The sequence below is a fragment of the Oncorhynchus clarkii genome, chromosome 6 (genome assembly GCF_045791955.1).
Source record: "Oncorhynchus clarkii lewisi isolate Uvic-CL-2024 chromosome 6, UVic_Ocla_1.0, whole genome shotgun sequence".
Taxonomy (NCBI): Eukaryota; Metazoa; Chordata; class Actinopteri; order Salmoniformes; family Salmonidae; genus Oncorhynchus; species Oncorhynchus clarkii.
Window position 1 is genome coordinate 63,988,587 of NC_092152.1, and position 24,497 is coordinate 64,013,083.

At 42.4% G+C, this 24,497-nt stretch overlaps 2 protein-coding genes across 3 annotated transcripts in view; both read left to right on the plus strand.

The window, feature by feature from the left end:
• The first annotated feature begins 2,844 nt into the window (after positions 1-2,844).
• On the plus strand, positions 2,845-9,408 carry LOC139411425 (protein FAM219B-like). The gene is made up of 6 exons (XM_071157771.1): positions 2,845-3,118; positions 6,126-6,240; positions 6,369-6,462; positions 6,570-6,647; positions 7,138-7,189; positions 7,503-9,408. Exons 1-6 carry the CDS (start codon positions 3,044-3,046, stop codon positions 7,650-7,652), a joined length of 564 nt encoding a protein of 187 aa, XP_071013872.1. The 5' UTR covers positions 2,845-3,043; the 3' UTR covers positions 7,653-9,408.
• A 1,166-nt stretch (positions 9,409-10,574) lies between these two features.
• Positions 10,575-24,497, plus strand: part of LOC139411426 (AT-rich interactive domain-containing protein 3B-like) — a 75,775-nt gene continuing 61,852 nt past the window's right edge. For both annotated transcript variants that reach the window (XR_011634601.1, XM_071157773.1), the window contains exons 1-2: positions 10,575-10,835; positions 12,141-12,791. Coding sequence is in view for 1 of the 2 variants with exons in the window: in XM_071157773.1 (XP_071013874.1) it covers positions 10,593-10,835; positions 12,141-12,791 (894 nt within the window). In the remaining variant the exon portion in view is untranslated. The remainder of the gene's footprint in view (positions 10,836-12,140; positions 12,792-24,497) is intronic.

Consider the following 24,497-nt stretch of genomic DNA (forward strand, 5'->3'; position numbering starts at 1 on the left):
AAGCCTTTGACAAAAAATAGCACAGTGTCTCACTTTTTATTGATCTCTCTAAGGGTTTTGATACAGTTGATCATGCTATACTGAGGCAGAGATTGTTGAGTGTAGGTCTTATGGAGCATACAGTTGCATGGTTTGCTAACTGTCTGATAGAACTCTGTGCACTCAATTTGATGGGCTCATGTCTTTTAAATGGTCTGTAATGGTGTGCCACAGGGCTCTGTACTTGGTCCCCTCTTATTCACTATTTATATAAATTATTTAGACAAATGTGAAAAATGCACAACTTCACTTATGTTGATGATACTGTTATTTATTGTTGTGCCTTGTCTCACACAAAAGCTTTCCAGAACTTGCAAACTGCTTTTTATATACTGTTCAACATACCTTGTCAGTATTGAGGATAAGCTTCAATTGACAACTAAACTAATGGTGTTTTCTAAAGCAAGAAATACATCTCTGAACCTTACACCTATTACTACCTGTCAGGGCAATGAGATTGAGACTGTAACCTCATAAATATCTTGGAATTTTCATTGATGGCCTCTTAAATTGCATATTCAACAATTTACAAAAACTTTTAAACTGAAGTTGGGATTTTATTTTAGGGATAAGGCCCATTTTTCTTTTGACGCCAGAAGGAGGCTAGTATTAGCTACATTTATGCCTTTACTAGACTATGGGGCTTTTTTATATACACTGCTCAAAAAAATAAAGGGAACACTAAAATAACACATCCTAGATCTGAATGAATGAAATATTCTTAAATACTTTTTCCTTTACATAGTTGAATGTGCTGACAACAAAATCACACAAATTATCAATGGAAATCAAATGTATCAACCCATGGAGGTCTGGTTTTGGAGTCACGCTCAAAATTAAAGTGGAAAACCACACTACAGGCTGATGTAATGTCCTTAAAACAAGTCAAAATGAGGCTCAGTAGTGTGTGTGGCCTCCATGTGCCTGTATGACCTCCCTACAACGCCTGGGCATACTCCTGATGAGGTGGCGGATGGTCTCCTGAGGGATCTCCTCCCAGACCTGGACTAAAGCATCCGCCAACTCCTGGACAGTCTGGTAAAACGTGGCGTTGGTGGATGGAGCGAGACATGATGTCCCAGATGTGCTCAATTGGATTCAGGTCTGGGGAACGGGCGGGCCAGTCCATAGCGTCAATGCCTTCCTCTTGCAGGAACTGCTGACACACTCCAGCCACATGAGGTCTAGCATTGTCTTGCATTATTAGGAACCCAGGGCCAACCGCACTAGCATATGGTCTCACAAGGGGTCTGAGGATCTCATCTCGGTACCTAATGGCGAGCACATGGAGGGCTGTGCAGCCCCCCAAAGAAATGCCACCCCACACCATGACTGACCCACCGCCAAACCGGTCATGCTGGATTTTGTTGCAGGCAGCAGAACGTTCTCCACGGCGTCTCCAGACTCTGTCACGTGCTCAGTGTGAACCTGCTTTCATCTGTGAAGAGCACAGGGCGCCAGTGGCGAATTTGCCAATCTTGGTGTTCTCTGGCAAATGCCAAATGTCCTGCACGGTGTTGGGCTGTAAGCACAACCCCCACCTATGGACATCGGGCCCTCATACCACCCTCATGGAGTCTGTTTCTGACTGTTTGAGCAGACACATGCACATTTGTGGCCTGCTGGAGGTCATTTTGCAGGGCTCTGGCAGTGCTCCTCCTTGCACAAAGGCGGAGGTAGCGGTCCTGCTGCTGGGTTGTTGCCCTCCTACGGCCTCCTCCACGTCTCCTGATGTACTGGCCTGTCTCCTGGTAGCGCCTCCATGCTCTGGACACTACGCTGACAGACACAGCAAACCTTCTTGCCACAGCTCGCATTGATGTGCCATCCTGGATGAGCTGCACTACCTGAGTTGTAGACTCCGTCTCATGCTAGCACTAGAGTGAACGCACAGCCAGCATTCAAAAGTGACCAAAACATCAGCCAGGAAGCATAGGAACTGAGAAGTGGTCTGTGGTCCCCACCTGCAGAACCACTCCTTTATTGGGGTGTCTTGCTAATTGCCTATAATTTCCACCTGTTGTCTATTCCATTTGCACAACAGCATGTGAAATTTATTGTCAATCAGTGTTGCTTCCTAAGTGGACAGTTTGATTGACTTGAAGTTACATTGTGCTGTTTAAGTGTTCCCTTTATTTTTTTGAGCAGTGTATGAACGCTTCCACTCAGTGTTTGAGATCAATTGACACCCTTTACCATGGCACATTGAGATGTATTTTAAAACTGCAAAACCTTTACGCACCATTGCACTTTCTATACCAGGGTTGGCTGGCCTTCCCTAGTCACTCGTAGGTGCAGTCACTGGTATACTTTTATTTACAAAGCCATTTTGGGTTTACTACCATTTTATTTGAGCATTTTTATTGTTCAGAAATGTGGTGGGTACTCTCTTTGTTCGCAGGACTTTATCCTGCTAACTGTTCCAAATGTCCGAACTGAATTTGGTAAAAGGGCTTTTATGTACTCTGCGCCATCGGCTTGGAACGCCTTACAAAATACTTTTAAACTGGAAGAATTTGTCCCAATTGGTGTTTTTAAATTGTCGATAAAGGATTGAGGCTTATTCTGACCTGTCAATGTTTTTAACTTGCTGCTTTATGATTTTGTTATACTCTTGTGAATTCTATGGTTTTTACAAGATTACTTGTAGTTTTTCATGTCTGTAATTGTGTGCTGACTCTCTTGGCCAGGAAGCTCTTGAAAAAGAGATTTCAAATATCAATGAGCCCTTCCTGGTTAAATAAAAATACGATCACCAGAAAGGTTTGTTACCCGTTTGCTACCACTGAAGTTCTCCCACCTTGTGGTTTCTGATGTCATGGGGTAGGGATGAAGGAAGGACGGTGAAAGTAGTCCAAGGCTTCTGTTGACAGGAAGCGGAAGTTGTCCTTAGACTAGCTAGCAGGAGTAAAAGACAGCAGCGATAAGACATCCTTTCGTGGATAGTTGGAAATACAGTCAATATGCCTGTTTTAGCGTATAAAGCGTGAACATTCCCACCAACATGAACAACATTATGGAGGAACAGGAGAGGGATACTCTCCTTGCTGCAGTCCCCGAGTCCCAAGTTTTGACGCCGGTAACTGTTCTGGCTAACTCGCTAACCAATAACAACACGCAATCTGATATCTGGCAACTCTGTTTTCAAATGACAGCCAACCTTGCTACCATTCTCTCAGCGTATAACGTTACTTGGCTTGTTATTTACGGTTTACTGCGAACGTTAGCTAGCTACTTTTGTGTAAGCTAACCATACTAGCTACAGATTGTACACCAGATAAAGAGAACGTTATTTACATTTGTCATTTAGAAGACACTCTTAAACCCAATTGCTCTGGATTAAGTGCCTTGCTGAAGGGCACACCGGTATATTTTCCACCTAGTCGGCTCGGGCATTCGAACCAGCGACCTTTTTGTTACTAGCCCAATGCTCTTATCAGCTTGGCTACTTGCCTCATCCAGCAACTTTAGGTTCACTAATAAATATTAAAAAGAGGATATGTTCAACTGTGTAGAATACACACCAATATCGTTATTTTCTTGTGTAATCTTAACTATTCCGTTAACCCTTTACACTCGTGGGAATATGCCTACATTGCACAGGAGGTTGATGGGACCTTAATTGGGGAGGAAGGGCACATGGTAATGGCTGGAGCAGAATAGGTAGAAAGGTATCAACAACATCAAACATGGTTTCCATGTTTCTTACAGAAGAAATATGAAAATTATTTGCATAAGCATAGCTATGGTAGCAATTGAAACGGAAGAGTTTCGCAAAGTTAAGGACACAACACGACTGAAGTCGAAACATTACACTGTTGATTTTATGATATAACCAAAGATTTTGGGTGTCCGTTACAGGACAGCCCCATACAAACCTCCGCCATAGATTTGAACTAACCTTTATTTGACTATACCTTTTTTTGGTCTCGATTTGGGCAAAAAAGTATCTTTTAAATATACATGACCAGTTGCAGGTGGTTCATTTTAATTTAGAAAATGCTCAATTATTAAAATGTTTTTCTCCATGAAGTAATCCAACAATGTTTATGCCGCCATCTTGTCTATTTAAAATCTTCTCTCATTGAGCGACACTTTGGGAAGTGTCATGATGGCACTCACTTGTGTCAATCAATGTGAGAAGATTTTAAATAGACAAAATGCCGGCGTAAACATTGTTGGATTACTTCATGGAGAGAAACATTTATTTAAAAAAATTGAGCATTTTCTAAATTGGTGGCAATATACTCGGCTAGTTATCTATTTGATTCAAATGAGAGGCTAAATTGTAGTTGTTTAGCAGCGTTAGGACAAGGCTGTTTTCCTGTAGGGGTCTTCCGGGGATCCTCTATTTGTAACAGAACCCGCCATGACATTTCATACTAGAGGTCGACCTACTATTATTTTTCAATGCCAATGCCGAATATTGGAGGACCAAAAAAAGCAGATACCGGCCAATTTTTGTATTTTTTATTTATTTTTAATAATGACAATTACAACAATACTGAATAAACACTTATTTTAACTTAATATAATACATCAATCAAATCAATTTAGCCTGATGAAACATGTTCATTTTGGTTTAAATAATGCAAAAACAAAGTGTTGTAGAAGAAAGTAAAAGTGCAATATGTGCCATGTAAAAAAGCTCAAGTTTAAGTTCCTTGCTCAGAACATGAGAACATATGAAAGCTGGTGGTTCCATTTAACATGACTCTTCAATATTCCCAGGTAAGACGTTTTAGGTTGTAGTTATTATAGGACTATTTCTCTCTATACCATTTCTATTTCATATAAATATGACTATTGGATGTTCTTATAGGCACTATAGTATTGCCAGTGTAACAGTATAGCTTCAGTCCCTCTCCTCGCCCCTACCTGGGCTTGAACCAGGAACACATCGACAACAGCCACCCTCAAAGCATCGTTACCCATCGCTCCACAAAAGCTGCGGCCCTTGCAGAGCAAGGGGAACAACTACTTCAAGGTCTCAGCGAGTGACATCACCGATTGAAACACTATTAGCGCGCACCCCGCTAACTAGCTAGCCATTTCACATCGGTTACACCAGCCTAATCTCGGGAGTTGATAGGCTTGAAGTCATAAACAGCTCAATGCTTGAAGCATAGCGAAGAGCTGCTGGCAAACACACAAAAGTGCTGTTGAATGAATGCTCACGAGCCTGCTGCTGCCTACCACCGCTCAGTCAGACTGCTCTATCAAATATCAAATCAAAGACTTAATTATAACATAATAACACACAGAAATACGAGCCTTAGGTCATTAATATGGTCAAATCCGGAAACTATCATTTCGAAAACAAAACGTTTATTATTTCAGTGAAATACGGAACCGTTTCGTATTTTATCTAACTGGTGGCATCCATAAGTCTAAATATTGCTGTTACATTGCACAACCTTTAATGTTATGTCATAATTATATACAATTCTGGCAAATGAATTACTGTCTTTGTTAGGAAGAAATGGTCTTCACACAGTTCGTAACGAGCCAGGCGGCCCAAACTGCTGCGTATACCCTGACTGCTTGCACGGAGCGCAAGAGAAGTGACATAATTATCCTAGTTAAAAGAAATTCATGTTAGCAGGCAATATTATCTAAATATGCAGGTTTATTTATTTTAAAGAAGGGCATTGATGTTTATGGTTAGGTATACATTGGTGCAACAACAATGCTTTTTTCATGAATGCGCTTGTTAAATCATCACCCGTTTGGCGAAGTAGTCTGTGATTCGATGAGAAATTAAGACACCTCATCGATTTATATGCAATGCAGGACAAGCTAGATAAACTAGCAATATCATCAACCATGTGTAGTTAACTAGTGATGATGTTAAGATTTATTGTTTTTTATAAGATAAGTTTAATGCTAGCTAGCAACTTACCTTGGCTTCTTGCTGCACTCGTGTAACAGGCAGTCAGCCTGCCAGGCAGTCTCCTTGTGGAGTGCAATGTAATCGGCCACAATCGGTGTCCAAAAATGCCGATTACTGATTATGAAAACTTGAAATCGGCCCTAATTAATCGGTCGACCTCTATTTCATACATTCCTGATTTTCACATGTTAAGGGTCCTGGCACTGGCAGCAGCTCAAGACCAAGGGCTACAGATGGGGGCATCAGACCTTTGGAGAAGAGGGGACCCTACATCATGTCCAAAGCCTCAGCCATTCACATGAAACTACGTAAGTGCATTCCTTGCCCTAGATTGACACAATTCCTGTTTAAAGTCTTGTGATGTTTCAGTGTTGTCATAGCCTATGTTTCTATTTAAAGTGTTGTTCTTCTGCATGTGACTGAATCCTGGCTTTAGAGAAACACAGAGAAATGGCCCGCAAAGCAATGAAGAAAAATGGCCTTACCTCAGGGGGTCCAGTGATGCAACAGCCCAGGCAAGGAGGAAAGAGGTAAGAGGAGAGGAGGGAGAAGTATGTTTGTATGTGTGCATGCAAGCATAATGGAATTTGAGGTATTCGAGCTGTTACAATTGAAGTTTTTCTTGTTCCTCTTGTAGAAGTGTGAAGTTCAACAAAGGTTATGCCGCTTTGACTCAGCACGCTGAAGATACACTGGTAGCATTGGAATCAGACAGGTAAAGGACCACACACATGGCACCGAATGTTGATCTGCCAATCGTTCGGTGCGCTGCGTTTTAGGGACTACACGCTGGTGGATGTCTGACAGTGTGCAAATTATGGCTGGCACTCAGTTCAGAGGTGCTAAGTACTCTCTCCGGCAAACACTATTGGCAAGGCACTACTGACTGTAGACAATCTCTAAAGAGCCCTATGTTTATTTAGGAAGTTTTTTATTGAACCTTTATTTAATTGGGCAAGTCAGAACAAATTCTTATTTACATTGACGGCCAAACCCAGACGATGCTGGGCCAATTGTGTGCCGCCCTATGGGACTCCCAATCACGTCCGGTTGTGATACAGCCTGGAATCAAACCAGGGTCTGTAACCAGGGCGTCTAGCACTCAATTGTAAATTACCTTTTAAATGGCACATTGTCCAAATCCTCAATCGGATTGAATCCCAGCCTAAAAGTTTTCCTAATGACATCTTGTCTTAACCTTGCAGTGATGATGAGCTAGATGTTGAGCAGTATTCCTCAGGATACTCTTCAGCTGAGGTGAGTGTGTCCAGTGTATACTATTCTCAGAACATGCTTCTACATAGAAAGGCTTGTTCGTTGGGCAGCAGTGTTCTCTATCAGGAGCAGGGTTCAGTTTCCATTTCAAATAGTTGTCCCTTTATAGTCAACTACAAATGTATTCATATTTAAACAAGATTCAATGCAAGTATACACCATTATTGCCTAAATAGGCTGTGTAATAAAACATTCAAGAAATATCCAGCCTATCCTCACACCTGTTTCTTACACCTCCTGTCCGCATACCTTTTTGAATTGTTATTCCACGGCTGACTTGTTGACCTCTGTGCAGGTGCACCCAGACCTGAGCAGGCAGCTGCTGCAGGATGGATACCGACTGGATGAGATCCCTGACGACGAGGACCTGGACCTCATTCCCCCTAAAGCCATGGGTTCCTCAGCCTGCTGCTGCGCTGAGGACCCGTCGTGCTCCGTGCAGTGAGGAGGGCACTTAGTGCTGTGACCTGGCTGACCCTGCAGCTCTGTGTTTAAAGACTGGACCTCTGTTACCCTGACCTTAGCCACTGTTTAAGTCGAGCAAGGCCTCCCGTTACCCAAACCCTACCACTGTCTAAGCATGGAACCCCCCTAACACTTTAAATGGCTAGCCACTGTTTTTGCAGTGCTCTCTACACCCTAACTAACCTTAAGCATGGACTGAAGTCATCCAAAGCCTTAGCCACTGTCCAAGCAGGGCTCTCTGTCACCCCAAAGGTTGACCTCTGTGTTATTTTGGAACTAGATTAAATGCTAACCACGTTGCATCCCCTCTCAATAGACAGGTGCAGGGTGATTCATCTCTAGACATGCACTACACTCATTCACCTGATGGAGAAGGTCACTGTCTTGTTTTCCTCTTTGACATATCACTCCCAGGTCTATTTAAACATAGAACATTTATATGCAAGGTAATATGCATACAGCAAATGTCCTAGAGCGGTTTGAAGGCTAAAGCTTTTTCTGCAAGCTTGTCTTGCTCCAATTCACTTTTTTTCAAAGTAAGCCCTTTGAAAACAAACCTGAACATTCCATAACTATAGCTTCATTGATTTGGAATTTTTAATCCATCTTCCTAAAATTCCCTGTTTTTGTTGTAAATCCCTGGTATTAATCTTGGGTCTAACCTCAGACCCTTAGGTGTCTTTGACACTACATGGTTTACTTGTATATGAATTAATGCTTTAAAAGATATAGGGATACTAGCACTTACTCTTATGTCAGGCTGCCTACCAATGCTTTGTCCCCAAAAAGTTATGTAAAAGGGTTACAAAATGGCACTGTTTACTGTAATGTTACAGCAATGAGAACTCTGGTCAATCTTGTCCTGCGTGTTAGAAGTAACATTACAGCCCATGGTGTCACTGAGGTTAACCATTACCTCCTGACAATGCTGTACGCAACAACACAATAACCCACTTGATCCTCTGTCTACTACGTATAGTAGTTACTAGATACTCAGAGGGACATGCATATGATATCAGAAGGCGATCTAAACAGACAAGTCACCTACCTACCTGTTACATTTTGATCATTCTCTCTCGCTCGCATGTCACTCAGCAAATTGTACAGTTTCCCACCCTAATGTTAGTGTTTTGGTATCTTCTGGTTTTAAAAGCAAGCAGTACATTGTGAGTACACTAAACATTTTGAAGAATTCTGTCTGTGTTGTCAAGCATTAGAATGGGTGATTCTCATCACTCAAGCCCTTACATGTGTGGCTAAAGATAAGTGTGTTTGCTAGTGCAGACCTAATGTGGAAGTGTGTGTTGGTCTGGCTGCGTTTACACAAGCGACCCAATTCTGATATTTTTCACTAATTGGTCTTTGACCAATCACATCAGCTTTGAAAAAGAGCTGACTGGAGAGATCTGGCATGATTGGTCAAAAGACCAATTTAGTAGAAAGAATATCAGAATTGGGCTGCCTGTTTAAACGCAGCCATTGAGTGCTTGACCTGTGTCACTAGAAAGATAAATATTGGACTCATCACCATCCGGTGCAGTCAGTAGCCAGTACACTGCACTAGCCTGTACTATGCAACTAATGGGACAATCTGCTTCCTTATCCTAGTTAAAACAATATACCAAGTGTTACTGAGTGCTAAATGCATTAACTTGAAATATTATTATGTAAAGGGAACACTATTTTTATTTGATTATAAATATTGTTTTTGCTATATTCAATATAATTAATTAATATACACATGTCCTTTTGTAATTTTCTTCTGGTTTGCTGGAGGGGATGTTACACCATTGAAAGTTATTCTCACAGAATTCAGAGAGCTACCAATCTAATCTCTGTCAAATATTTGTTAAAATGTTCGCTACCTCGCTCCTATGCTACAAATAAATATTTGTTATGTAGAAGAGTTTGGATGTACAGCGTTGAGGAAGCAGAATATGTTTATGTTGTTCTGGTATATTACGGGGCGGCAGGTAGCCTACTGGTTAGAGCGTTGTACTAGTAACCGAAAGTTTGCAAGATCGAATCCCTGAGCTGACAAGGTAAAAATCTGTCTTTCTGCCCCGGAACAAGGCAGTGAAAATAAGAATTTGTTCTTAATTGACTTGCCTAGTTTAAAAAAAACAGGTAAATATTGGAAAGACAACTTGATAAAGCAGGTTGGTTGGATTAGATCAGGGGTGTCAAAACTGGTCTGCTGGTTTATCCTTTCGAGTAAGACCTAGACAACCAGGTAAGGGGAGTTCTTTACTACATCATTCCATAATCAAAAACACGGGAGGAGCGAAAACCCACAGCCAGTCGACGCTCTGTTAGATCGTTAACTGAAAGTAAAGAACAGACAGTGGGGCCATAGTACCTGACCAGAGCATTACCATCCACATCCATTTGGGGGCAGAATTGAGTTGTCAAAATATTATATAATGTCGAGGGAAGTAGCCAATACTTGCGTTACGTACATGCACCACTGAGTATATAGGCTATTTTATAGCTCACTGCTCATCGGACTCATTTTTATCTGGGATCATAAATTGCATTAAATAATTTAAACTTTGCATTATCATTGTTTTCCAAAAATGTAGGACTGGCTAATTATTCAACAGGCAAGTTATCCACATGTTAAATGTAATTGTACTGAGGGAAAAAGCCTGTCCGCATAACGGCACGGGATCTATTATGTACTATTTAATAGGCTCTAGTTTGTATGGACTGTGACAAGTGTTGCCATTCTCATAAGATTGCCATTCTCATGAGATTTGCATACGCATAGTAACTATTCAGCCAACGCTGCGCTGGAACTCTGGAACTTGTTGCTGTCACTGGGCGGGCCCTAATGATGTTGTACGCCTAGACGGGGGGTGTAATTCAAGTGAAGGAAAATCGAGTCAAGGGAGTTACCTCAACGGCAAGCTTTCGAGATATGAGATCGGGCCATATTTCATGTCCGTCTTTCGCTAAATTAAAAAAAGAAGTGGAGAAAGATACAATTGAGAGTTACACAGCCAACATTCCGCCTATCAGCTGGTGGACAAATGTGACCCCCCCCCCCCGTGCATGCACAAATTCTCTGTGTTTACAAGTGATTGAAACCGTGCCAGCGAAGAGGGAAAAAGATAACCAAGGAGGGATGGTGGACAATTCCGGTAGCAGCAAGGCACAAATGGTGAGTTGTTTCCCACTGTTTGGCGCTGTGCCCTGGCTAGGTCTCGGTTGTGTCATAGCATAGGAGCGAGGTAGCGAACATTTTATTTGCAGAGCAATGTAGGCTAAAAGCACGAGGCTATCAAATGTAACACTTTTTTCCTTATTAAAATCCTTATTACTGTTTGGTTTTGATAGTTTAGCGTACGTCATTGCCAATTTCCTGTTTTAATTACAGTTGTAAATCCGACTATTTATAATGTATCGTGAAAAAGCCAATAAAATAGATCAAATGCATATTTTCATGCACTGTATCTGCGCCCCTAATATATCATTTAGATACATATACTTTTTTTCTATGTGCGTAGCCTACAAACTAGTCAGATATTATACTATACGCTGTTTACTCATTCATGTACGTTTTCTGGAGCCTCGCCATATACACCCTGAAAGCTAATTTTGACATACTGCACGAATAGGAAAGAAGAGGCTGTAGGCCTATGTGTTTTGGATAAAAAATTATATTCGAACTTTAACCATATCAATCATCTCATTTTGAATGTAGTATACATCTGGGTTGGTTCTTGTTTCGGATTGAAGCTAAATTGTATATTTTTTTGATGAGAAACAACTGTTCGAGGTAACATGTTTCACAATTTTTTCTAAGTTGTTATTGTTACAGATGTTTCTGTCAAAATCGTATTCGGTTTATATTGTTCTGGCTCATTCTTAAAGTGATGCATATCTATTTCAATTGATTGTTATGCGTTAACTCGAATTCATTTTTTGAAATAAGAAGCATAAATGCAATATGCTGTAGATCTATCTACAGGACGAAACGTGGTCTTGTAACTTCTGTATTATGTGCAGCTGTGTTGAACAGTGTGTAATTTGCCTGTCGCTACACTTCTGTACAAATGTGTCCTGCATTTTACTACTGTGCTTTTAAATACAATCACGTGTAGCACCAGCTATTGCATACCATACAATATCTTCCGTGCAGTCAACTTTTTTGTTTATCGACAGTATTTTGCCTATCTTCTCCCCCTTTCTCAATACCAATTAGCCTTTCCCTCATCTATTGTGCTCATGTTGAAACTTACCCATGTTATCCTCATGAAGTGGATGGTTTGTTGTAGCCTACTGTACTAAGTCTGGCGGTGACTTAACTCAAATCCTGACAGATAGGACTTTTAAAAAAATGTTTAAATAGTCTACTTTGTGTTATGCATGTTTTTATTAGAACCGGGAAAGCCAGACATCCAGTGGTAATTTGAGTTGTTAGTTTATGGTTGACTATTGATGTCTTTCTCACTTCCTCTCCCAGCCCAGCATGTCACAGGAGAGTGGTCTGGGGGGTGTCTATCCTCAGGCAGGCACGGCAGGAGGAATGAAGCTGGAGGCTGTCATGGAGCAGTTGCAGCGCCAGCAGCAGGCCAGGCTGGAGATGGAGCGCAAGGAGAGGCGGCTCCGCGAGGCCCACATCATGTACGCCCAACAGGTAGCAGCGCAGCAGGCCATCCTAGCTGCGGCTAGGGCCTCTGGAGCTGGCTTTATGGGCAAGGCACTGGTTGGAGGTGGTTCAGGGATACCCAGAGGAGGCCCACTGTCCCGGGTCTCTAACCAGAGCAGTGTGGACTCGGAGAGGGAGGACGAGGAGGACAGAGGCCGGGATTCAGGGGATGAAGATGACGATGAGGAGATGATGGATGGAGATGAGGGGAGCGAGGAGGAAGAGGGAGGGGCTAGTGGTCTTGAGTACCTCCGCAAGCAGACACTGGCTCTTCAACAGGGTGCCTCCCACCTCCCAGCGAATCCATTTAGTAGTTACTCTACCTCGGGCCCCCAGAATGCCCCATTGCCACCCGTTAGGGTGAAGCAGGAGCCTGACGAGAGCCGCTCTCCTGCAGGGCCCCACTCTGCCTCCTCCCCCAACGGGCAGGCCGACTGGAATAGCTTTGATGATCAATTAAAACAGGTAAGGCCACCTTGGCTTACCGCCAATCTACTGTCCTTATTAATAATGTATGTCAGTTCTCCTTTCTTAGCTATATATTCCAAATCCTATCCCCTGTTGAATGTTATGTCTGCCCTTGACTTCGTACTATCTCTTCCCCAAACACAGCGAGTCAACACAAAGCTGTGTAATGAAAACACAAATGTCCCCTTAGTAAGTAAGCGTCATATAGGGGAAAGCCTTTCGCTATTTTCAAGTCTCCTGTTGTGTGTTTTGTCTGATTGTCCCGCCTGCCCCTGCTGTGAGTGGGTGGGTTAATCTTAGCTTCGACGCAGACCTCTCAGCCAGTATCTTTGTGAGACACTTACAATCACTGGGGAGGGCTGAGCTGCTCTTTGGCTTTTGTTGCCAAAAATCCTAGAAGTGTGCACTGGCAGAGGGCCAGGCACGTGTGTCGCTCGCTCTCACTCACTCTGCGCTCAGTGATTTCTCTCTTGTGCTCTCCTGGCAGACGTGCAGCACACGGGTTGGGAAGGTAGAGGTATCCTACAGCACAGTAGTGGTGCTACTCATCTGAAGGGTTTCAGCACTGTGCCAAGTATACTTTTTCATTGAAGGTAAATATTTCCTCACCGCTGTGTTACAGCGTGACAGAATGCAGAGTGGAATCCAAGCTATCCTTCATGGTTGAGTCAGCACTAGGGAAGTAGCATGTGTTGTGTAACAGCCCACCAGTGGTTGATATAAAAAGCCATGTTGCAGTGGAGTTGACAGATGTAGGAGGCAGAAAAGATCTGTTGCTGTGACTGAGCATTGCATTGCGTGTGCTGCACTCATTTTCCCAAGGATGTCATTACTGTCTATTTAAAGGGGAAATGACTTTGGGACTGTCACTCCCGTCTATTTCCAAATTTAGCTCCAGAAGGGCGATGATGGAAGGGGAAGTAAATAAATGACAGCAGAATGAGCCCTGAATTAGAGTAGGCGACAGTTATCACAGAGAATAGTCAGACAGGAGAGAGGGTGGAGTAGACTTCTAGCTACCACTACCAGATCACAGTGGAAACAACCTGAATGAAATTAAGTTTGACCACATTGTTGTGTGACTGTGAACAAAAACTGCGTCATTGGTTGGCGACATGTCGACCACCTCGAACCTGTCTCTGTTTAGGCCAGCTGTCAGACAGCCACCAGTGATCAGAGCAGGAGAGGTGTCACAGAGCCCTGGCCTGGCTATCTGTGGTGTGGTTATTTTATTAGGAGAGGGGGTTGAGCCTGGGGGGATGGGGAGACATTGTCAAATGAGAAGTAGTCTGTGCTTTTTTCTTTCTTTTTTTTCTCCTCTTTTGTCTTTCCTGTCTTTATGATGGCTCATCTCTTGTGGCAGTTTCAGGTTGCACTGTTGAAGGGGGACAGTGGAGGCAGGGTGACTTTTTTGATGGTATTGTCTTCAAGAGGCTGGAGAAAACCTCAACAAATACGATTCTCTGGAGGGAGGGTTGATAATGTTTTCAAAAGCAATGGCACACCATAACCTTAGTGTCACAATAGTTAGAAGCAGCCTATTATATACACTTATATTAAGGCGGATATAAAAACCAAATGGAACAACCTACCACTGATTTTGATATTATGCATTATTCTATTAGCCTAAAAGGGGAAAGGGGGATACCTAGTCATCAGCACACATTTTTGTTGTAGCCCTGGACAAGCACTTTGTGGTTCAACTTGTCAACTAATCATCAAGCCCTCAATGAGTTGAATCAGGTGAGTTTGTCTGGGGCTACAACAAAACTGTGTGCCGTTGGGGGTACTGGAGTTGGGAAACACTGGGGGGGTGGAGGAGAGTTTCTGTGTTTTCTGTCATTGATGCATGTGTCATGACCTCGGCCCTGCCCTAAACAGCAGAGTAAATAATTGTCAAACAAGAGGATGGACAAAGGCCTTGCATGAAGTGTTGGCCAGAGTGTTATTGTGCCTGGACAGGTGTGTGTGTGTGTGTGTAATCTCCCAGTGATTAATAGAGTAATAATCATGCCTGTGGACTGTGCCCTGGGTGTGTGTGCTCCTGGCCCCTGATGGTGTCATGCAGTAATAGCTAACTCTGCCTAGCAGTTCCATACTGGAGGGGTTGAGCTGGGCATTCTCTAATGATAATACAGGTGGCAGTGGTAGACTAGAGGTGGTTTTGGTTTCGCTGGATTATCTGCTGTTTCTTCATGTTTATGTCTTTTGATGTTCCTTCATTCTGGTGTCAAGGGAGACTTAACCAACAAAATGGAGAATAACCAGGGCTTCATTTGCATTGTAGTGATGAGGGAGTCTGGGAGAGCTAATGGTCTAGGAGGGAGGATAAGCCTCTCTCTCATCATTAAACTCCAAGCCCTGCTGGTTTGTACTGCTGGCTGCTGCTAGCTACTGGCCACGCATTAAGACATGTTTGTTGAATGCATGCTGTTGCATAATTTAACTGTCACCCCAACAACGCATCAGTCAGGAAATGGGGAGCTGGCTGCACAGCTGCAGCTGCCTGGAATGCGATCGATGGAGGTTGTGGGAGCTGCTTTTAGAGCAGGGAGTGACTGTTAGGTCTCATTTATGGCTCATGGATTATGAATGAGGACATAAACTCAGCAAAAAAAGAAACGTCCTCTCACTGTCAACTGTGTTTATTTTCAGCAAATTTAACATGAACATAAGATTCAACAACTGAGACATAAACTGAACAAGTTGCAGAGACGTGTGACTAACAGAAATTGAATAATGTGTCCCTGAACAAAGGGGAGGGGGGGGGGGGGGTCAAAATCAAAAGTAACAGTCAGTATCTGGTGTGGCCACCATCTGCATTAAGTACTGCAGTGCATCTCCTCATGGGCTGCACCAGATTTGCCAGTTCTTGCTGTGAGATGTTACCCCACTCTTCCATCAAGGCTCCTGCAAGTTCCCAGACATTTCTGGGGGGAATGGCCCTAGCCCTCACCCTCCGATCCAACAGATCCCAGGCGTGCTCAATGGGATTGAGATCCGGGCTTTTCGCTGGCCACGGCAGAACACTGACATTTCTGTCTTGCAGGATATCACGCACAGAACGAGCAGTATGGCTGGTGGCATTGTCATGTCAGGATGAGCCTGCAGGAAGGGTACCACATGAGGGAGGAGGATGTCTTCCCTGTAACACACAGCGTTGAGATTGCCTGCAATGCTCAGTCTGATGCTGTGACACACCGCCCCAGACCATTGTGGACTCTCCACCTCAAAATCGATCCCAGTCCAGAGTACAGGCCTCGGTGTAACGCTCATTCCTTCAATGATAAACGCGAATCCGACCATCACCCCTGGTGAGACAAAACCGCGACTCATCAGTGAAGAGCACTTTTTTGCCAGTCCTGTCTGGTTCAGCGGCGGTGGGTTTATGCCCATAGGCGACGTTGTTGCCGGTGATGTCTGGTGAGGACCTGCCTTACAACAGGCTTACATGCCTTCAGTCCAGCCTCTCTCAGCCGATTTCAGACAGTCTGAGCACTGATGGAGGGATTGTGCGTTCCTGGTGTTGTCGTCCTGTACCTGTCTTGCAGGTGTGATGTTCGGATGTACCGATCCTGTGCAGGTGTTGTTACATATGGTCTGCTACTGCGAGGACGATCAGCTGTCCGTCCTGTCTCACTGTCTTAGGAGTCTCACAGTACGGACATTGCAATTTATTGCCCTGGCCACATCTGCAGTCCTCATGCCTCCTTGCAGCATGCCTAAGGCACATTCACTCAGATGAGCAGGGACACTGAGCATCTTTCTTTTGATGTTTTTAGAAAGGTCAGTAGAAAGGCCAGTAGTGTCCTAAGTTTTCATAACTCTGACCTCAATTGTCTACTGTCTGTAAGCTGTTAGTGTCTTAACGACCGTTCCACAGGTGCATGTTCATTAATTGTTTATGGTTCATTGAACAAACATGGGAAACAGTGTTAAAACCCTTTACAATGAAGATCTGTGAAGTTATTTGGATTTTTACGAATTATCTTTGAAAGACAGGATCCTGAAAAAGGGACGTTTATTTTTTATTTTTTGCTGAGTTTATTTAGCAGATGTATTCCACTATACATTTTGACAATGGCATTTGGAACAAATGCAGCCTGATGCATCTGCACAGAAGACTGCCACTGGAAATGTGTGAGAAATGGTTTCTTTGCACGGTGACATGGCTTCAGTTCTCAGCGATGGAGGCTGTGGTTGGAATTATGGGGCCTTTCTCCCTCCTTGCCTAGTCTGTGGTATAGTACAGGTGTACACCGTCAGTATGACCTGGTTATAGGCTTCACAATGTTGCCTTGTTTGTCTTCACTTTCCAAAAACCTGTTGTTTTTCCAATGTTGTATACCTTGTTCAGTTTGAACTCCCCTCTCCTTTGTTTAGCAAACCAACATCCTGTTTGTGTTCTCCTATCCCTTCGGCAATGTCATTAAGGCGTTCCGGATGGACGGCTACTGCTTGGGATCTGTAGCTATTACAAGCCAGATTCTTGCCGTGTTTAGTTCAGTTAACACATTCTGCCTTTAGTTTATTTTCTTACCTGCCGCAGGCTAGAGTTCTTCTCACAAGCCTTTTTTTTTATTTATTTTTTTATTTTTTTTAAATCAACAGAATTTCCCGGCCTAGATAATTATTCATATTAATTTAAGGAACCATTGTGCAACAACTTTGTTGTACAGCTGAACGCATAAAAAAATAACATAAAGCTGTCTCATCAATTCTACACAGGTTTTCTAATGGTTGTTTTAAGACTGGTTGAATAATTATAGCTTAGTCCTGTTTTTCATTTGGGGGTTGTAGAATGTTAGTGTACAGTCTTTTGTCCACTCAGATGGACGTCTCTTATGGACCTGGCAGTACAGGAACTCACTGAATTATTTTACTGATGTTCTACTGAGACTGAAACGTTGGTTACATAAGATCCATAACTTTTTTTTGTGGACCATCCAGATTTATTTTAAATTCATAATACAGGAACTAACAGAATAAAAACCGATCAAGATCACACGTCCTATGGTCTGGGCTTTTTTGATGTGTCCTAATGCGATTCATGTGATTGATAGGCTGAGCGCTAAGGGGATTAGACATGCTGCTCAGAGCCTCCATGATTCCAGCTTTATTTTTAGATTTTTTTGGTGGACAACTACCCCGTGAGATTATAGCTGGAGCCAGCATTTATGAAAACGCAGTTTGAGACGTTTATAATTATTTCAATTTAGGATATCCTAAATTTAAGTTGCTCTTGTGTTAGGCTGATTTTTAAGATGTGGCTTTAACAGTGTGTTTGAACTAACCAGCTTCAGGCAGTCCACATTAATGAATGATGTATGTTGATGTTTTTCTTATGTATTGTAATCCGTAGTCTTTATTTTCATAACCTGGGTTTCAGTGATGTAGCATTTCTAACTCTTTAAACCGACTCGGGCGCTGTGTTTATACATTTGCTTCAGATGGTGCGTCTGTAGTGGGATTTTCTGTCTCTTTTTGTGGCTCAGTGCTTTGTGGGCCTTCGTTGTGCCTCATTAACACAGGGCCCCGGCTGGGTGGTTTGGTTGAAAGAGGCAACACGCGATTAGCACCGACTCCACCATTCTAATAGCATTCTTTCCATCAGAGAGTAGTTTGCACTCAATGTAACTGTTTAGTTTGTCATGGTATAGAAACAAATACAGAACCTGTTTTAAGGTGTCAGATATACAGAGATTTAGAATGGTGACTTGAGCCTGACTAATCTCGTGAGATGATCTAACCATAGGCTTATAGGAAGGCTCCTTTATGGGAGATCGCTTGCGCTATCCTGCCCCTAACAGTCAAGTGTGGAATATTCCACTAACCTAGAAGTAGAGAGATGGAGGGGGAGATGTTGTAGAAGGAGGAGCGGGGGTGGAGGGGTGGGGTCAGGGGGATATTGGTCTGTCTCAACATTCCACTGCCCTACCCAAAGGAAACATTCCAGGCAGAATTAAAGAGTTAACTCTTCAAACAGTGAGAATTCCCAGCGGGGCTCCTACAAGAGGTTGGGGGTGTCCGTGCTGTTCTGTTAGTCAGGGCCGTGATTGGTGATCTTTTAATTCATTTCAGTCATTGTCACAGGGGCTGTAAAAGAGAATGGGAAGGGCCGCTGGGCTGATGCAGGGAAAGACACTTTATTTATCTGAGTCTCAAAGGGCACACCGGCTGCTGGGAGAGAGCCCTCCTGGGGAGGCCGGTCTGGTCTGGGTGAACCCGCATGGCTCCTCCACTTCTCTGACTGACTGACAGACAATGGTGTGCTAAAGATGTGCACCAGCTGACCTGACCAGAGCTTGAGTTCTGCTTTATTGTCATTGATGAGTCCACTATGCCAATCCAATGGTTGGTAATTTTTGTCTGAGGCTACAGGGAAGAAAGGAGCTGTTGTAGTTTAATTCCAAGATCAGTGCGCTTGATTGCAGCTCCAGCACTATGTCCACATGAGGCCAAATGTTATTAAAGATGTGGTGTTTTCTGCCACTATATGTAATAATTTGGTCGGTGCTTACATTTGTCCTATTTTACACATGTACAAGTAGGGCTGACCATATGGCCATAAAAGTATGTGGACATGGGTTGAACATCTCTTTCCAAAATCATGGGCATTAATATGGGAAGGCATTCCACTAGATGTTGGAACATTGCTGTGGTGATTTGCTTCCATTCAGCCTTGAGCGTTAGTGAGGTCAGACACTGATGTTTGGCAATTAGGCCTGGCTCACATCCCAAATGTGTTCGATGGGGTTTGAGGTCAGGGCTCTGTGCAGGCCAGTCAAGTTCTTCCACACCGATCTCACAAACCATTTCTGTGTGGACCTCACTTTGTGTACGGGGGCATTGTCATCCTGAAACAAGAAAGGGCTGCCACAAAGTTGGAAGCACAGAATCGTCTAGAATGTCGTTGTATGCTGTCGCGTTAAGATTTCCCTTCACTGAAACTAAGGGGCAAAGCCCAAACCATTATTCCTCCTCCACCAAACGTTACAGTTGGCACTATGCATTGGGGAAGGTAGCGTTTTCCTGGCATCCGCCAAACCCAGATTTGTCCGTCAAACTGCTAGATTGTGAAGCGTGATTCATCACTCTTGAACACGTTTTCACTGCTCGGAGTCCAATGGCGGTGATCTTTACACCACTGCAGTTGATGCTTTGCATTGCACATGGTGATTGTAAGGCTTGTGTGTGGCTGCTCGGACATGGACACACATTTCATGAAGCTCCCGACTAGAGGTTGACCGATTAATCGGAAGGGCCGACTTCAAGTTTTCATAACAATCGGAAATCAGTATTTTTGGGTGCCGATTTTTGCCGATATTTAAAAAATATTTATTTTTTATTTTTGTACAACTTTATTTAACGAGGCAAGTCAGTTAAAGAACATATTCTTATTTTCAATGAAGGCCTAGGAATGGTGTGTTAACTGCCTTGTTCAGGGGCAGAACGACAGATTTTTACCTTGTCAGTTCAGGGATTCAATCTTGCAACCCTTACGGTTAACTAGTCCAACGCTCTAACCACCTGCCTCACGAGGAGCCTGCCTGTTACGCGAATGCAGTAAGAAGCCAAGGTAAGTTGCTAGCTAGCATTAAACTTATCTTATAAAAAAACAATCAATCAATCATAATCACTAGTTATAACTACACATGGTTGATGATATTACTAGTTTATCTTGCGTGTCCTGCGTAGCATATAATCAATGCGGTGCACATTCGCGTGAAAGGACTGTCGTTGCTCCGTGTACCTAACCATAAACATCAATGCCTTTCTTAAAATCAATACACAGAAGTATATATTTTTAAACCTGCATATTTAGCTAAAAGAAATGTTAGCAGGCAATATTAACCAGGTGAAATTGTCATTTCTCTTGCGTTCATTGCACGCAGAGTCAGGGTATATGCAACAGTTTGGGCTGCCTAATTTGCCAGAATTTTACGAAATTATGACATAACATTGAAGGTTGTGCAATGTAACAGCAATATTTAGACTTAGGGATAACATCCGTTATGCCATCCGCTAGATAAAATACGTAACGGTTCCGTATTTCCCTTAAAGAATAAACGTTTTGTTTTCAAAATGATAGTTTCCGGATTCGACCATATTAATGGCCTGTGTTTCTGTGTGTTATTATGTTATAATTAAGTCTATGATTTGATAGAGCAGTCTGACTGAGCGATGGTAGGCACCAGCAGGCTCGTAAGCATTCATTCAAACAGCACTTTCGTGAGTTTTGCCAGCAGCTCTTCGTTGTGCGTCAAGCATTGCGCTGTTTATGACTTCAAGCCTATCAACTCCTGAGATTAGGCTCGTGTAACCGATGTGAAATGGTTAGGTAGTTAGCGAGGTGCGCGCTAATACCGTTTCAAACGTCACTCGCTCTGAGACTTGGAGTAGTTATTCCCCTTGCTCTGTATGGGTAACGCTGCTTCGAGGGTGGCTGTTGTCATTGTGTTCCTGGTTCAAGCCCAGGGAGGAGCGAGGAGAGGGACAGAAGCTATACTGTTACACTGGCAATACTATAGTGCCTATAAGAACATCCAATAGTCAAAGGTTAATGAAATATAAATGGTAAAGAGAGAAATAGTCCTATAATTCCTATAATAACTACAACCTAAAACTTCTTACCTGGGAATATTGAAGACTCCTGTTAAAAGGAACCACCAGCTTTCATATGTTCTCATGTTCTGAGCAAGGAACTTAAACGTTAGCTTTCTTACATGGCACATATTGCACTTTTACTTTATTCTCCAACACTTTGTTTTTGCATTATTTAAACCAAATTTAACATGTTTCATTATTTACTTGAGGCTAAATTGATTTTATTGATGTATTAAGTTAAAATAAATGTTCATTCAGTATTGTTGTAATTGTCATTATTACAAATAAATAAAAAATAATCGGGCAATTAATCGGTATCGGCTTTTTTTGGTCATCCAATAATCGGTATCGGCGTTGAAAAATCATAGTCGGTCGACCTCTACTCCCGACAAACAGTTCTTGTGCTGACGTTGCTTCCAGAGGTAGTTTGGAACTCGGTAGTGACTGTTGCAACCAAGAACAGGCGATTTTTACACGCTTCAGCAATCGGCTGTCCCGTTCTGTGAGCTTGTGTGGCATACCACTTTGTGGCTGAGCCGTTGTTGCTCCTAGACATTTCCACTTCACAATAACAGCACTTACAGTTGACCGGGGCAGCTCTAGCAGGGCAGAAATTCCACCTTTCCAACAGTGTCACTCAGTGCTGATGTGCATGAGGGTTGTTCCAAAACAGACGGTCCTTTGCATCAACTGCTGCATGAGCCATTTTTTTCAGGTGCATTGCAGACTTCTCTCTGAATGGGTGGTAAACTTTGTGCTCAGCATTGCAACTGATTCGAAATTGAGATCAGATGTAGTTGATGATTTAAGCAAGCCATACTGTTATTGTCATTATCAAGAACACACATTTCAAACATCACTGACAAGGCTAGGGTGGCAGGTAGCCTAGTGGTTTGAGCGTTGGGCTAACTAATCGAAAGGTCGCTAGTCTTTTGCTGTTGTTCTGGGATTGATTTGCACTTTTCGACACCAAAGTACGTCCATCTCTAGGAGAAAGAACACTTCTCCTTCCTGAGCGGTATGACAACTGCGTGGTCCCATGGTGTTTATACTTGCGTACTATTGTTTGTACAGATGAACGTGTTACCTTCAGGCATTTGGAAATTGCTCCCAAGGATGAACCAGACTTGTGGAGGTCTCCAATGTTTTGGCTGTTTTTTTGTTGTTGATTTTCCCATGATGTCAAGCAAAGACGCACTGAGTTTGAAGGTAGTCCTTGAAATATATCCATAGGTACACCTCCAATTGACTCAGGCTAATTGACATCATTTATCAGAATATTCTAAAGCCATGACATTTTCTGGAATTTTCCAAGCTGTTTAAAGGCACATTCAATTCAGTATATGTAAACTTCTGACCCACTGGAATTGATGATACAGCGAAATATTCTGTCGTAAACAATTGTTGGTAAAATTACTTGTGTAGATGTCCTAACTGACTTGCCAAAACTATAGTTCGTTAACAAGAAATTTGTGGAGTGGTTGAAAAATGAGTTTTAATGACTAAGTGTATGTAAACCTCCTTTTTTGGGGTGATTTAATTATCTTGATTACAATACATTTTCTCTCTAAAATAAGCTTTGTTGAACAGTTAAAGATATAATACGCTGCATTTCAAACAGTCAGCAGTCTATTGAATTCACCGCTTGTGAAATTATACCTAGGCTTTCCACAACCATAAAATCCACTAATAATTTAATTATTGTTCATTTGAATTGTTATGGACACACCCTTCTGTCCGTCTCTGTTTGAACAGCATGCTAGCCTGTCCACTTTGTTCATATGTTGAAGTCAAGTGGCCTACCTTATTTCTCAGAATGAGAACTAGTTGCCATATTGCACATTTATAAAACAGCTAGTATAACAGTCTTTGGCTGAAATGCTCCTAGCAGTACGTGGTAGTGCAATGCCACACGTGACAAACTGAGCATGACATTTCCAGAGTCAATGTTCATTGAAAACAACCACAATATGAGGAGTTGAGACATGAAAAAGGGTATCATTTAGAAAGGTTTACTTCTCCTTTATTACAGTAAAATAATGTCTCAATGTGTTTCGTTGTCCATATGAGTGATTCTGTTGGACCAAACCTCAAATGCAAAGAAAGAGCGAGGTAAAACCGCTTGTCAGAGAAGAAGTGATCTCTCATATTTTTGTTAGTGGCGGGGGGAGGAGCTTGGTGCGTATGTAAATGGGAAGACAACATGCGGACATAAACGCATTAACCTCTCTAGCGTCCCACCTGGCCAAAAGCCAGTAAAAATGCAGAGCGTCAAATTAAAATAAATTACTATAAAAATCAAACTTTTGTGAAATCACACATGTAAGGTCCCAAATTAAAGCTACACTTGTTGTGAATCAGCCAACATGTCAGATTTCAAAAAGGCTTTTCGGCGAAAGCAAACGATGCTATTATCTGAGGAAAGAACCTCCGTAAACAAAGAGAGAAAAGCATATTTCAACCCTGCAGGCGCGTCACAAAACGCAGAAATAAAAATATTAATTATGCCTTACCTTTGACGAGCTTCTTCTGTTGGCACTCCAATATGTCCCATAAACATCACAAATGGTCCTTTTGTTCAATTAATTCTGTCTATATATATATATATATATATATATATATATATATATATATATATATATATCCAAAATGTAAATTTATTTGGCCCGTTCGATCCAGAAAAACACCGGTTCCAACTTGCGCAACGTGACTACAAAATATCTCAAAAGTTACTTGTAAACTTTGCCAAAACATTTCAAACTACTTTTGAAATGCAACTTTAGGTATTTTTTTAACGTAAATAATCGATAAAATTGAAGACTGGATGATCTGTGTTCAACACAGGAGGAAAACAAACTGTAGCTAGCTTTCTGGTCACGCGCCTCTATCTAACAGTACACTTGAAGTTACCCTCGTTCTGAACAGGGCTACTTCTTCATTACACAAAGGAAAAACCTCAACCAATTTCTAAAGACTGGTGACATCCAGTGGAAGCGGTAGGAACTACAAGAAAGAAAAAAATCTGAATGTCCTCGGGGTTTCGCCTGCTAAATAAGTTATGTTATACTCAGACATAATTCAAACAGTTTTAGAAAC

Excerpts from the sequence above, each read along its gene's own strand:
- LOC139411425 (XM_071157771.1), top strand. The coding sequence starts at position 3,044 with ATGAACAACATTATGGAGGAACAGGAGAGGGATACTCTCCTTGCTGCA. Across the intron at positions 6,241-6,368 it reads AGCCATTCACATGAAACTAC|AGAAACACAGAGAAATGGCC; the intron begins GTAAGTGCATTC and ends TCCTGGCTTTAG. Across the intron at positions 6,648-7,137 it reads GTAGCATTGGAATCAGACAG|TGATGATGAGCTAGATGTTG; the intron begins GTAAAGGACCAC and ends TTAACCTTGCAG.